Raw genomic sequence first — 16,687 nt, 5'->3', positions numbered from 1 at the left:
AATAGGACCAAATTCGAGTAAATTGTTTGGTACCTTTTTGAAAGCACAATTTTTCTGGAACAAATGAATGCAGATTTGAATCGTTTGATTTTTATCTTTGATATATAGATTTAAATACGTAACATTTTGTAAACTTAATTCTCAAAAAGGTATATTTCTAAGCTAAAAGGGAAAAATTGTACTAGTATAATTACAAAAATCGACAGAACTGTTAGTAGTGTCACGACAAAATTCGCCATAAATAACTTCTATATAAACAATGGTCCATTAAAAATAACATGAGAATCTTCCCATATTTGATCCTTCACTTAAAAAATATTTTAAAATGAACGTAAATTTCAATAAAGCATTATGATTTATGAAAAATAATCCATATCTTAAACATAGTCCTAACTGATATATTTAGGTTATCATATGGTCGGACATGCCCGACTAATTTCCTTGTTTCTATAGTAGTCATTGAAAAACAGATAGTGTTAATTTTTAAACAATGTCCTTTTTCATAGCACCAATCATATTCTATATTACAGAAAAATACCTACATTTAATTTAAAAGTCCGCCTATTTAATGGATATTCATTCTTTTGATCTAAAAAAAATTTCGACCCATGCAAATAAACATAGGTACACAAATATGTAAATATTTGTATGTACATCTCCAGATCTTCTTTGTATTTTTTTGCTGCTGAGAGTACAATGGGTAATTGGAAATATATTCACAAACTGACAAACACTGAGGTTGTAACTGCTGATAATGGTAGTTAAAAATGTACTAAACATGTACGTATGTACACTAGAGTGTCCCGAGGAACAGGCTTCTTCAAAATCGTAGTAGTTTAAGATTTAAGAGGCATTCCTACAAAAAAAGTGGTATATGGGACACTCTAACGTACACTAATTTATTGATACTGCAAACACATATACATACATACATATACAATATTTTTACTAAGTATAGGTATATGTATTGCTGGAAAAAAATAAATACCTTTAGTGGGTAGTTTGATTTAAAAGAAAGCAAGGGTAAATAAAGTAAAAATATAAAATAAATTTCGGCTTAAACCTTGGTTGGTCGTAAATATTTAAAATGAAGATTTTTGAGTAAAAAAACTAATTATTAATGAAGAAACACAATCATTTCAAGACCATGACTTACTATCAGATCAAAAAGTAATTATGCTAAAAAGTAAAGTAAGGAGTGAATATAAATAACTTATAAGGACATTTCGATTAACTATTTTTCCACAAATTTAATAAAACATAATTTTAAAAAACGTTTTACTTTGTTACAATAAGCACATACTTAAGTTAAATTTTTCTACCTACATACATAAACCAATTTAATCTAACTATCTACTTTTAGAATATCCCTAGCTTTTCAAGCTCTTTGTATTCCTTACAAAAAACTTAAGCTTTCAATATAATATATAGGGTTTCAAGGAAAGTTAAAAAGAAAATAAAAAAAATTCTTAACAATGGGTTAACTATAAGAAGACGACGTCATTTAAAACTTTTTTACTCCTCAATATTATTGGGCTGTATGTATGTGTTTGTATGTCTGTAATTACAGTAAATTTTTTTTATGGACACGCGCTGCCAAAAGATTCCAGACAAAATACATTTAAGCCAGAAAATACTAAAGAGAAAACGCAACACAAAAATCGATATTAATTTTTTGGTGTAAACTGATATTTTGTGAACATTTAAAAAATATTTAAATCACTTTTTCGTGTTTTGGCGAAAAAAGTGGAAATATTGAAAATTATTCATTATAAGGAATGGCTATTTGGTTGAGAATAAAACTTAAAGACAATAAGAATAATATGTACTAGTAATAAAATATTTTAGTAATTTGGGATTATGTTTTTCAATGACTACTATAGAAACAAGTAAAATAGTCGGTCCGAATAATACATACGGGTCATTTCGTATCAAGTGACCCAACTTTAAAAATTTCTTTCGATGGCCTATTGGATAGTAGGTCAGACACAAATTTTCAGCGTAATCGGCCAAGAACTGCCGGACTTAGAGAAGGTCAAAGTTGGACGTTTAGGTCATACAGAGTTTTATTCAAATGAGTGTAAATTTTCATCTATTGGTCCTAGCAGAAATTGTCCAAAGGAGTTCCTCATTCTTTCCAAAAAAAATTTATTAAAAAAAAAAAATTAGTATTTTTTTTTCAAAATGGGTCCTTTTTTGCTTAAAAGGAAGCTTATACAATTTCCTTGAAGGGCTTTATAGTCCATTGCCTTTAAGAGCTTTGTGATTACTTAGTGGGATGTGAGTGGGATATATATAAAATATTTTAACTCCAAAAACAAAGTTTTTGAGTTAAAACCCTGTATAACCAAAATATCCAACTTTAACCTCCTCTGTCTCCGGCAGTTCTTGACCGGTTAGGTAAAGGTTTGTACTATGGGCCTACTATCCCATAGTACTAACCTTCCCAGCAAAAAAAGGCGTGCAAAAAAAGTAGTAAATGCATGGGTTGAACTGATAATGAACTGGTTCATATTTAGGGGAAATATGCATGATTTTAACATTAGCGTGTCATTTTGCATGATATTGATAAAAATAGAATAAGATAAAACATAACTGATTTTGATTGGATTTAAATTCATGCAGAGGAAAAATACCCATTGTGTTTTAAAATCCGTTAAGCAGTCTTGGTTTTTTCCTTCTCTTATTAATGGACTTAATATTACTAATTTTAACAAAAATCTAATAAAAAATTAATGTCATTTTTAATCTTTATTGTATGAAATGCACGTTTTCGTTAAATCTCCTAAGAGAATACCAAATTACAGTAAAATATTACAATTCCTATAGTGGAGTTACATGAGTGAATTTGGGTTCATTTTTCATGCCTTCACTGATGACAAATTTTTTAGAATTTAGGCATGTATTTAAAACGCATTAAATAGAATACTTACTAAAGAAATCATGAAAATATCCCTTCTTCTTTAACAGCTTCAAAATTTTTTTGCTGGGTTGGTGCAAATTTCATCGAAATCGGAAGACATCGATTTTTAAAGTTAGGTCACTTGACACGAAATTCCCCATATGTATGTATATTCATATACATGTAAAACTACTTTATGACTGAAATTTTTTCTGTTGTCATTTTATTTATTATACCACTTTACAATGACAGTTTGTTTCGGTTAAAAAAATGTTGTCGTCTGAGTTTGAAGGTTATAAGAAACGGTTCTATTTTTCGTTATCATTATTTTAGTGATACGGATAGTGAAGAAGTGAACTTATTCAAAAGTTTGGAAATAAATAAGAAATTTTTACATAGAAAAAAAATATTTTAACTAACCGTAGTAGGATATCATATGGTCAGCAATGTTTGAATTACTCTCTTATATTGTTTATATAGGAAGTCCTAATAAGGGGTGAATAAAAAAGTTGGGCAGTTGGCTTTTGTTGCAAAAGAATTTTAAAGACCAATGTTGCGTGTTAATTTGTGGAAATCACAGTTAAGAAAAATAAGTGAATTTGTTTTTGGGGTACGAACAGAAGATATTAGTCAGTGTTTTAAAGTTGATGGGTTAAACACTAAAGATCTCATTAATAATTAAATTTTTATTTTATAAAAGATTTATAAAAAAACAAAGGTTTATAAAGCAAATTTTGCTTTATAAACCTTTTGTAAAATAAAAGATTTATTATGAATATGGAAATAAATAAGGATATTTATGTTTATTATTAAAAAAATAAGTTTTAGACTCGCCCTATAAAAAATTTACATAAACTGACATTATTTGAAATTATTTTATTTTTAAGTTGCTTTAAAACTCTGAAAACAAGACAAATATTTTCAAAATATGCCACCAAAAAATGCAAAGAAAAAAACAAAAACTGCTTCAGAAAAGGAATATACACTCTTGACTTTAGAAGAACTAAAAGTTAAAGAACTTAAATACACCAATCGTTTGATGGAACTAAGAAAATTTCTCAATTTTATAGACGGTAAGTAAAGGCAAATAAAAATATTTGTATAAAAGAAAATATTTCTTAACTTTCTTAAAAATAGAGGCTTTACTGGAAATCTCCTCGCTTAATGGAAAAGAATTGCTGCAAGATAAATGGAAGGATTTTGTTACGTGTAATCCTTTACCCAAACCTTACATACCATCTGATATACGGCTTTTCTATAATAAAATGCAATATGTGGAAAACGAGAAAGTGGAGGGTACCATAAATTGGCTATTAATGATAAATGAGAGAAGTCTTTTGACGCAAAATATTTACCGTGAGGATTTGACAAGACGTAAATTAAATACAAAAATGAAGGGAAATATTGGTCAAGAATATAATAGTTATATTAATAATTCATTAAAAATTTTACATAAAATCGAATGTTTCTTAGATAACGATATAGAAGTAGCTAAATGTCCTATACAAATTTTCCATGATATAGTGGGACGTAAATTAGCTATACAGGAGGAGATAAAGGATTTAATGGATCGTTATACTTATCGCATAATAAGTTCAGAAAAGGCGCAAATGAGGTAAATGGAAATGTTTTTAAGACTATAAATTTATCAAAAAAAAATATTCTTTAAAGATCTTTAGATGCTATTACCGCCGAATATTGTTTTGAAGCGGACAATTTCCAAATCCATATTTGGTGTTTAAAAAATGTGGCACTAAGAATATCTCATTTAAGGTTAGTAATAATAGTGCAAATCTATTTGAATATATGTATATAATAATCATTACCAACCATTACAAGTAATGGTAATTGTTAAGCTTCAATTACAATTACTTATATATGTAATAGTAATTGAAAATGTAATCACTAGCCTCAACCCTGTCATTCGATATAGCTTAATATTGGAACCATATTAAATCAATAGAATTTTGTAAATAATAACACAAAATTAAGTTTAAATTACAAAAAAAAAAACTTCATACACTTCTAGTGAACCTCGACTCCTTGCCAATTTTCACTCGATCAAACTTCTTCTGCATGTACCATCCAAAATGTTACGAGAAAATCTTGTTATTAGAGCCCTTCATATGGACTTCGATCATTTGAGTGAAAATGCCAAAAGTTATAAACAACCCATTACAGTATCCACAGAAAATCTCAATGCTGGTATAGTAGATTTGCCTGATTGTCTGGTCAATGAGTGGATAATGCAATTGGAAGTTCAGGAAAAGAAACGCAATGAAATGATACAAATTCGTATGGATTATGAAGAAAAAATGCGACAATACGAAGAGCAAATGGAAAAGAAAAAGGGACGTAATAAAGATGTAAAAGACACCAAAAGCAAATTGAAAATAGTAAAGCCTGTCAAAGAACCACCCGTTATAGGAAATGATGTGTTTCCCGATACTTATGAAGAATTTTTGGCGGAAGAAGAAAAGCAATACCAGCATTTTATACAAACTGTTTATAAGCCTGAGCTGCTTAATTTAACATCAGATGAGGTAATTTTTAAAATTAAGGCAAATGTGTTTAATAATGTAAAATTTTTACAGATCAATCTTAAAAAATATTTCATATTGGGCGGCATATATCAATTATATTATGTAGTAAAGCCTGTACATTATGATTTGAATAGCTATAATATGACCTGGCATAAAAAGGAGAGGAAATTAGTTGTGGATAAAGAAGTTACCATAGCAGCTTCAAATGATTTAAGAACATATACAAAACAAATCTCTGAATCTTCACAAATGCCAACTACAAGACGCCTTACCAAACGTATGACTATCTTTGAAGCAGAGAACTTAAAGATGAATACTGAAGTGGAGTGCCCTTGGTTTATTGTGACCATACATTTACCGGAGTACCTTTGCTATTGGGGTGAGCCAATTGCCTGCCATTTTGAAACAACAATTGAGCAAAAACAGGAAAAGATAGAAGAGCCACAAATAGAACCCGCGGAGGAAATAAAAACCAAAAAGCCCACGAAAAAACTTAAAGTAGAACAGCCATCAACAGTTACCACACTACAACCAACTTTAATAGATCAATCTTCTAAAACTAATTTGCAGTCGTTTTCCGAAGCCGATTTGCAGCTATCTCTACCTCGCGATACTACTACCGCTAGTTTTATAATCAGAACAAAACGGTTAACAGGCAGTCTGCGTAGGTCACAAGCCAGTTTCTTTAAAGGTTCCCTAGCAAATTCACTATTACAAAAGAATCCTTCTGAACGAATTGGCATTAGCGATAAAACCGGTACTTTATACATAAATGACTTTCCCTTAACTTCATCCACGCTTACAAAACCTCAAATTAGACATATGGAAAGACACATCGTACCACGCATTATTTCATCTTATAAATTTCCACAAGAAGTTCAACAAGAAGAAATCGAGGCGTACAATAAGAAACCCAAAGGTAAAGGTGGTAAAATAATACGTCCGAAGAATGAAGATTTTCAAAATAAATACTCCAAACGTACGTTTGATTTTACGGCCATGCAAAATAAACCCGAAAGACTATTTCCCTCGTATCCTAAAGTAGAGCCCTTAAATATTGTGTCCTATTTAAGAGATCCAAATCTACATATAGGCCATGAAGAACCCGAAACCTTTGCTCAATTACTGAAGATTGTAAGTAATATTAAGAAAAAATATCGCTTACGTGTGCGTCAGACAATGGACTTGAGAAATACGGTGACTGGAATAAAAACCTATAATAAACGTATCAGACAAATGCAAAGAAAAAAGGAACTATCGGCAATAACTTCATCTATGCATACCTTACGCAGTACGATCACCTCTCAGCGTAGTTCAAAGCGTACAACTGCTAAGTCTTTAAAAGAAGAAGGAAAATCTAAAGTGTCTTTAGTGTCAAAGCGTGGGGAAAAAGAAACAGTGGAACGAGAGAAATTAATAGATGCTGAATATTCTAAAACTGAGCTCTCACTCGAAACTGATGTATTGCTTAATACAACTAGTTCAGAAATATTAGTAAAGGATGAAGCACAACCGGAAGAGTCTGCAGCAAAAACTTATTCACACTGGACTACAAAATATATTTTGAAATCGGAATTTGATAGAGCAAATCGTAAGATAATTTTACATACAAATCGTTTGGGTAAGTGAAAATTAAAATATTTTGATAAAAAAAAGTTATAATCTGGAAAAAGTTTGCTTTTTATGATTAACTAATGTGAAACACTTCTGTTAAAAGTTTGACATCTTGAAAAAAAGAAAACTATTTGGTGACAATACGACTTTACCTTTTACAGAAAAGAAAGTGATATCAAACCGGTTTCGATATGACCCCTATATAGTATTGAAGAAACTCTACTTATATTCGCACAGATCTATGAGTCAATAAAAACTAAATTCAATGAAGAACTTGAATTTTAATAATATGCAAAAATATTTGTTTTTTTAGGTAATTTTGGCTTTGCTTTCAAACGTTATGAACACTTCCCCTTTAAATATTGGAATATGGAACCTAGTGAAACTGAGTAAGATCAAACATGTCACTAGTACATACATACATATGTATACAATTGCTATAGTTTATCTTTACAGTCCTGAAAATGAGGTAGTCTTTACTTTAGATACCCAATATGTAAGATGTGTTCTATACATCACAGCCAATGGCATAAGAGGACATGTCACCGAACCCACAAAAACTTATGTACGTAACCCCAAAATGTATTTGGTTATAGAAAACCCCCTCAAGGATTACAAGGAATTCAAGAAGCTCTTTAAGGAAAAACATTTAAATATATTTGCAGAACATGATGCCAGATTTTATATAGAAAACGGTACGGTAGTAACAATTTGACAACAAAATATCTTAGGGTGGAACACAGTTATGAAATAAATTTTATTTAAATATTACTACGTATATAGGTTACTTTTCCGAGAAACATTTATCCAATGAAATGCATACATATTGTTGTATGTCAGTTCATAGTACACAAATGAGATTTAATTTCTCACAATGGAATCGTTTGGCAAAACGACGTGATATTATTTTACATTTTCAACAATATAAAGACTTAGCGGAAAATCTTGTTGAAGTGCGTCTAACACCAGGTGAGGCATATTTCGTAGATATACAAGAATTATGTACAGAGGATTTAAATGATATAAAATTAGATTATAATTTAACCTGGCGAAATATTGAGGTATATAAAGAATTATAAACAATGGTATGAAATGTAAACCAATTTATTTATTGATTTATATTTTTTTTAGTCTTATAGCGATCTACATCGTTTGATTGTTGCGATGTATCCTGCTGCCACTGATTTACGTTGCAAGTATCCTAAGTTGATTTGTTGTATCAGAGATTTGTTGAGTGAAATAAGACCTTTAAGTTTTTCATAGGAAAATATTACTAAATATTTTTTATATATTTTTTTATTAAATATGTACAGTTTTCGTGGAAAGGTCATATTTTTATGAATTGATTTTTATGGTTTTATAATAAACTATATGTAATGTACATTTATAAAAAAAACTATTAATGCCTTTAAGTTATTTATAAAAACATTTAAAATACTTCTGAAAACTTCATCATATAAATATGAAGTTTTTGTAAGAAATAAACGTTCCTTTCCTCATTTAAAAAATATATTTTTTTTACTTATTTTAAAATATGTAGTTTATTTAATATTACAACTTTAAAAAAATTTAAATTCAAATCCCTATTGTAATTTTTTTCTTTTTAGCAATTTCTATTGCTAGACTTTAAAAATATTTTAAACTCAAATGCTTTTTTGTGCATCAAAAATACAATACTGTCTGCATAAAATATTGTAATAATTGCAAAATAACTATTGTAAATATTTTTTCCACAAATCCATTTATTTTAATCTAATGGCACTTCAGATTTATTTTTAAAATGTAGGCATTTTTTTGTTAACGAAAATAATATTTTAAATCGTGTATATTTATATGAAAATGTAAAAGAATCTTCATAGACATAAAATATATTCACACATAAATATATATATGCATACATTTACATTAGGGTGTCCCGTGGACCACTTTTTAGGAGGAGCATCTCTATAAAGATACGTTTCAATGTACTAAATACGAAACAAATAAAAAACGATTTTTTGAAAAGTTCCTCAGTTCCCTACCCGAGATTGAAAATCTTGATCTCAGTAAAAATATGTTCAAAAAAGCAATCTTTTCGAATATAATTCAAATTTTTGTTAGTGGATTTCTGGTCCGCAAAACGACTTTTGTAGTATTATAAGGGTAATATAAATTTAAAGCAAGTAAGAGGGTTATATTCGGCCATGCCGAATCTTATATACCCACCATCAAATCATTGCCGAAAAGGAATGCTTCCTTATAAATAAACTTTGATATTTACGAACCGATGCTTTTGTTATTATCGAAAACATTTTCTAATTTATTATTAGATCTATGTTAAATTTTATCATCATACATTAATCGATATATGAACATCGATAATATGAACATCAAGGTATTGTTTGGAAGAGGGCCTTTAATGAGGGCTTAAGTATGGACCGCGCTCTTCCGAATTAAAAATATTCATTTTTAAAAACAAATCTTTTTTGTCCAAATTTTATATTTTAGGAGCAGTTATCGATCCATCTTCGTCCAAGTAGGAAGATTTAAATTCCAATAAAACTTGTTTATGTCGAATTTCATAGATCTACTGATATCTATATATCAGTCATGAGCGTTAAAGTGATTTTCTGGTGGGGCCCTTATATGGGGGGTAGGGTCAATTATGGATAGATCCTCCTAAAATTTTGTAGAACGATTTTTGTTTATACAAATATTGTTCATGTCAAATTTCATTGCTGTACTCGCTATTTTGTGACAGTAATGAGCGTAAAAATCATTTTCTTAAGGGTACCATATATCGTGGGTAGGGTCAATTATGGACTGATCCTCATAAAATTTGATCGAGAGTTTTTGGCTCTCACAAAATTGTTTAATGTCGAATTTCATCGCTGTACTCGCATGAGCGTTAAAGTCTTTTTTTGAAAAGGACCTAATATGGGGGGTATGGGCAATTATGGACCGATCCCCACAAAATTTGATAGAGTGATTTTGGCTTATATGAAACTTATTTATGTCGAATTGAATCGCTATACTCGTATTTTTAAAACTGTAATGCCAGTTAAAGTTGATTTTCGGGAGCTCATTTGTATGGGGGTTATCAGAAAACGTGGACCGATATTACTCATTTTAAATACGAAACAAACCTTACCTGTACCTGTGCTTTCAACAGATAGACAGACGGACGAACAGACAGACATAGCAAGCTCGTCTTAGAATTTAATAAGGACCCAGAATATATGTATATACTTTTATGGGTCAAGACCCATTTCATAAAAATTGGGTATATTTTATTTTTCAAAAATTTTACTAAGGTCAGGATTTTCAATCGCTGGTAGGAAACTGAGGGCTATTTCAAAAAAAGAAATATTTTTTTTTCTTGTGTTCAGTACATTAATACGCATCGATTGGGAGGTATTTCTATATGACATTCTTAAAAAAACTGTTCCTCGGGACACTCTAATATACATACGTATGTGTGTCTAATCGATTTACCAAGTGGGTGTTGCGAATATGTATGCGTACATACATACATGTTGGTAGTGGTATTTTCATGTTTTATTCACATATTTTTGTGTTAAATTTTTCAGATTCCAATAAGTTCTATTGCTAGTATAAATGGAATATTGTACTTGAAAAAAAAAAATGAAAAACAAAAATTGTACAGAAGTTTTTCCTTAGTCAAGGTTTCATATTTGTATAGATATAAAATTGTTCTTTTTTTTACTTCAATGCTATTCACTAAAAACGAAAGCAACTTTTTTGAAATGCTGTTTAAAAAGGTCATGTGTATATGATGAAAAAATTGACAAGATTTAGAATTTAGTAAAAAGTCGCTTTTTTTGGTGAAAAAGTAACTTTTTGTTGATAAAATTGCTCTTTGTGAAAAAGGGAGTTTTTGGTAATTTTTTGTTTAAAAAATCGGTTTCTTGTAACGAAATATCATTTGCGTAATGGAGTTTAGAATCTGTCCAGCTAATTTTCAGCCTCACTCTCTAACTCACTCTTAGTAAGGATCTTTGTGATCCAATAATTCCATAAAATGTTAAACTATTGCGTTTTCGCACAACTGTTCTGCAGAGATTTTATTATATTTTTATACGAACTGCATGGCTAGATACATACAAATATGCATACGATTGAACTGTTTGTGTTAAAAAACAAAACTATTATTACTCTATACTCCTTATATTTTCTTCTGATATAACCCTATATGTGTGGCGATGCTGCTGGTGATAGTAGCAAATGTATTTATAGTAGTGATAGTGGTGGATATGAATGGTGGTTGTGTCATGGTATCGGTTGAATTTGTAAAATAGTTTTCCTGGATAACATTCGATTTTGCAATATGGTACGCATCACCAAGTTATATTATGTTGTTGGTGGGCATTTTGCTATTCAGAAATTGCTTTAAAATGTTATACAACTATATGTGTGCGGTTGTTGTTATATTAGGATGTTTCAGAAATTTTTGACAATTTTTTTTATAATTTTCTTATACTAAAAGAAAAATTCAAATAAATATTATTATTTGTTTCTGGCGCATAAAAATTATTTTAACATATTTACCCTGCTCTAAATAAAAGTGAGAAAAATATCTTATGGGGAAACTGCAATAAAGTGTTTTGGAGCTCTCCCATTATTTTCGTATTTGAATATGTCTGCATGTGCGTTGAGAGGATGTCGTTGCAATAAAACTTTTGAATTGCTTTGCCAATCCAACGTTTTGACATACATACATACATACATACTACATACATACATACATACATACATACATACATACATACATACATACATACATACATACATACATACATACATACTCATACATACATACATACATACATACATACATACATACATACTACATACATACATACATACATACATCATACATACATACATACATACATACATACATACATACACATACATACATCATACATACATACATACATACATACATACATACATACATACATACTACATACATACATACATACATACATACTACTACATACATACATACATACATACATACTACATACATACATACATACATACATACATACATACATACTACATACATACATACATACATACATACATACATACATACATACATACACATACCTACATACATACATACATACATACATACATACATACATACATACTACATCATACATACATACATACATACATACATACTACATACATACATACATACATACATACATACATACATACATACATACATACATACATACATACATACATACATACATACATACATACATACATACATACATACATACCTACATACATACATACATACATACATACATACATACATACATACATACATACATACATACATACATACATACATACATACATACATACATACATACATACATACATACATACATACATACATACATACATACATACATACATACATACATACATACATACATACATACATACATACATACATACATACATACATACATACATACATACATACATACATATGTATGTGTATTTATACCATAACTATTCTACAGACAAACACTCAGAGAGACAGTTATACCTATGGATTTACATACACATAAGTTCGATTGCCTTTTAACTTATTGTTCAATTTTTATAACGCTTTCCTGCTTATTGCCACGAAACTGCATAGTGTATATTTGGTTCCATGTTTTCTTACTGTTTAAGCCAATTGTCATGGGTTATGTACAGTAGACACAAAATTGAGCAAATATGTATGTACACATCTTTTCTTTCATTCTCATTCAGCTGGGACAAATAAGTACTTTTTCGTATAAACAAAAGTAACACTTTACTTAAGTTTATACATTGAACTTAAGTTTGTATTTTCACTTATAATAAAAATAAATTTTCTGAAACAATCTGATACCATGACATTTTTCCCACACTGTTGTAGAATCATATTTTGCAACTATATTGGTTTATTTCTTCATCATTTTCAATTGGAAATTCCTTGTATGTGCGTTAATGCATGCATATGTATGTAAAATTTGCTTGTCTTATTGTAGCAAGACAATTGTATTGTATTTTCCGATATTTCCTTTACATGCATTGCAACTATGTGTGTGTATTTTTAATAACAATATTAATAATCCTGCATTGAACGAGGTTGAGGAGTTTGGCGTTACTATTATTGGCAGCTATAGTATATACATATCCGGTACGTATTAAAAAATACTCACGATTACTTTGCTTTATAATAAAATTATACACGCACATTTAACAGAGGCTTATTATTTGTCCCATAAGAAAATTAATTTTCATCGTTTTAACACAATATTTCTTAAATGTAAAAAAATATAAATTTATATATTTTATTTTTCTTATACTGTAGTTTTTTTTTTTTGATAATTCGGTAAAAAAAAACTTACCAATTACTGTTAAATTGATTTTCAGATTTCTTGTGGGTGAATTACGAAAATCAACCCTACATCTGTAGACACCTTCATCTTCCAAACGCACATTGTCTATTTTCAATTGTGCTGGATGTGAGGTAACACTGAAGTAGGCTCGTTGCCCGAATGCTAATGGTGATGACCATAATCTCGCCTGACCAAATTGTCTCCCTCGTACGTCGAAACTAGCAAGAGAAGAAATAAAAAATAATTATTCGTTGGGAATATAAGCTACATTTTTATAGCTTTTAATGAAAAGCTCAGTTAAATGGAAAATTTTCTGATTAAAATTTGACACCTGTTGCAACACACGTACAGGCATATGTATTTAGATTATACCAGTTTTGTAGTAAATGAGTGATATTGTTTTATTTCTACCATTTTTCTACTCATCTCCTTTTGAAATTTACTTCGCGTACCACCCTCGTTTAATATTTAACCAATTTTAAACTAAAACTACTGCACATTAAAAGATTTATTTAAAGTATTATGGTATTTGTAAAAAGTTTTTAACACCCTTAACGTAAGTACTTAATAATTCTCTAAACAATAAATTTTTAACAACCAACCAGAATTTTGGGAAAAGCACTCAGGAACTAGAAAAACTTAACAAACTAAGTCATTGTCTTGGTTATACGAATTTTTAATTTGAAAATATACATAGTTTTTTAAGTTGTTTGTAAATTTACTACTTAATTAATTAAATAATAAAATAAAAATCCCAATAAACCCTAAAAACAAGTAAAGCATGAAGATAACTAACACTTTGTCCCTTTTTTTTTTGTATTATACATAAAACATGTTTTTCAACATAAATTAAATCACTAAGAATAAATAAGGAAGTGTCTATTCTTTTTATTATTTTCTAGCTTAAGGTTTGCCAACATTTTGTTCTAAACTCATTATGATGAGAATCTACAATCCTTTTAAACATAATAATGAAAAAATTACTAATAAAGTAGTATGTTAAGTTAAAATGGGAAAAGAAAAAAAAAAGAAAATAAAAATTGTTTGTAGAAAAAACTAAAACCGGAAACTATGATGGGGGGGATAATGATGAAGATAATAATGTTGATACGTTTGTTTGTTACTTACTTATAAATGGGTTCACCATCACCCTCACGAAACCACAAAACCATATAAACAGCATCGTCACGTTCCATTGGTGTTATATCACACGGCAGCATTGCCTGGCGTCCCAATACACCCTGAACTGAGGTAAGTGGTACTAAAATGAGATAAGGTGAAACACAAAAGAGAATAATACATTAGAATATTTACCAAAAAAAATGAACTGAATAATGAAATAGAAATGAAAATGTACCAAAAACGTAAAAATATACAAGAAATTGTAATAAATATTGAAGTAAAATGCAAATTGATTGATATTTGTATTAGTAGAACGTTTGTGTAGATGGTAGCAAATATTGAGCTCATTTCATTATACCCTACACCACTTTAGTGCGGAGGGTATATTGGATTTGTGCTGATGTTTGTAACATACAAAAATATTCGTCCTATACCCACCTTAAAGTATACCAATCGGCTTAGAATCGTTTTCTGAGTCGATTAAGCTATGTCCGTCCGTCCGTCTGGCTGGACGAAATTTGGCACGCACTTTTTATTTGGCCCAAGGACGAAGGCTATTGAAAATGGTTAAAATCGGTCCATTATTTCACCTAGCCCCCATAGAACAGAACCCCCCGAAAAGGGCTTCTGAGCTCATAATTATGTTAAATATACAGGAATATCGATAAAATGCGGCACAACTAAGTTTTATAGAAGTCTTGATGACCCTGCCAAATTTCATAAAGATCGGGCCCCATTTGACCCTAGCTCCCATACAAAGTCCCCTTCAGAAAATTATTTGAATGTCCAAAATTAACTTATAAACACAAATATCGCGATGAAATTCAGCACAATAAAATATTATGTAAATATAAATATATTCACAAAATTTTATCGGGCTTGGTCCATATTTGCCCCTAGTTTTTCATCCATAAATTGCTTAAATGTATCGGAACAAGGGAATATAGAAGATAAATGCTTTATTATAAAAAATAAATCAAATTTAATATTCATAACTGGTGTAGGGTATCATATGGTCGGCCACGCCCGACTATACTTTCTCACTTGTTTTTAATGTAAAATACATTTTTGAAAAAAAAAAATTTTGTATTTGTTTTACGTATTTTTCCTTTACAAAGAAACTTCTTAACTTAGTTTTGCTGTTTAGGATATTATCAATATATACTCTGTCAAATAACTATAGTACTTTTTTATACAAATATATTACACTTCTATAAACGGCCTGGATACCTTATTTTCAATAATTTTTGATAAATTTGAACAAAATGTTTTTCTATTGCTCGCATTATTTGTGTTTAATTAAATATTATATAAATTCAGCAGTATTAGGTTTCTTAAGTTTTTAATCATTTTTGAATAAATTATAAACAATTTTTATACCCTCCATCAAAAAAGATGTCATTCCGTTTGCAACACATCGAAATATTCGCCTAAGACCCATAAATGTATATATATTCTGTGTCCATATTAGATTCTGAGACGATTTAGCCATGTCCGTCCGTCCGTCTGTCTGTCCGTCCGCACGTCTGTCTGTTGAAATCTCGATAAGGACTTTTGATAAAGTTTGATTGGAATTGAAAATAGACAAAATCGGTCCACGTTTTCGCATAGCCCCCCGGGAAACAGTTTTAACAGTCATAACTGGTTTAAAAATACCAATATAACAATGAGATTTTACATGAATAATTCTTATGTGAACGTAAATCTCTTAACCAAATGAGGATCGGTCCATAATTGACCCTATCCCTTATATAAGGTTCCCTTCAGAAAATATCTTTATCGTTCATTACTGGCTCAGAAATGCGAGTACAGCGACGAAATTCGGCATGAACAAGTTATGTATGAGCCAAAATCTCTCTACTAACTTCTGAGAGGATGGATCCATAGTTGACCCTACTACCCCGTATAAATTCCCCTTCAGAAAACGACTTTACCGCCCATTACTAGCTTAAAATTACGACTAGAACGATGAAATTCAACATAAACAAGTTTTGTAAGAACCAAAATCTTTCTACCAAATTTTCGGAGGATCGGTCAATAATTGACCCCACCCTATTCAGAAAATCAATTAACTTCATTCGATAATAACAAAAACATCGCCCATT

General features: G+C 29.8%; 2 protein-coding genes across 4 annotated transcripts in view; one reads left to right on the top strand and one right to left on the bottom strand.

Annotated features, from left to right (window-relative positions):
* The window catches only part of LOC119602459, a 278,587-nt gene that overhangs the window by 84,057 nt on the left and 177,843 nt on the right, over positions 1-16,687 (bottom strand). For all 3 annotated transcript variants that reach the window (XM_037954018.1, XM_037954003.1, XM_037954010.1), the window contains 2 exons: positions 14,589-14,721; positions 13,470-13,678 (listed from right to left, as the gene is read on the bottom strand). In XM_037954018.1, the coding sequence (XP_037809946.1) occupies positions 13,470-13,678; positions 14,589-14,721 (342 nt within the window). The remainder of the gene's footprint in view (positions 1-13,469; positions 13,679-14,588; positions 14,722-16,687) is intronic.
* LOC119602452 lies at positions 3,767-8,372 on the top strand. Its single transcript, XM_037953991.1, has 9 exons — positions 3,767-3,975; positions 4,040-4,517; positions 4,574-4,675; positions 4,932-5,445; positions 5,497-7,066; positions 7,373-7,448; positions 7,516-7,754; positions 7,843-8,120; positions 8,191-8,372. The coding sequence occupies exons 1-9, from the start codon at positions 3,831-3,833 to the stop codon at positions 8,320-8,322; spliced, it is 3,534 nt and encodes a 1,177-aa protein (XP_037809919.1). The 5' UTR covers positions 3,767-3,830; the 3' UTR covers positions 8,323-8,372.

This window comes from Lucilia sericata, unplaced genomic scaffold, assembly GCF_015586225.1.
Source record: "Lucilia sericata isolate MDLA Ls3-8-SP2 unplaced genomic scaffold, ASM1558622v1 Contig000007F_arrow, whole genome shotgun sequence".
Lineage (NCBI taxonomy): Eukaryota > Metazoa > Arthropoda > Insecta > Diptera > Calliphoridae > Lucilia > Lucilia sericata.
This window is presented reverse-complemented; position numbering and strand designations above follow the sequence as displayed.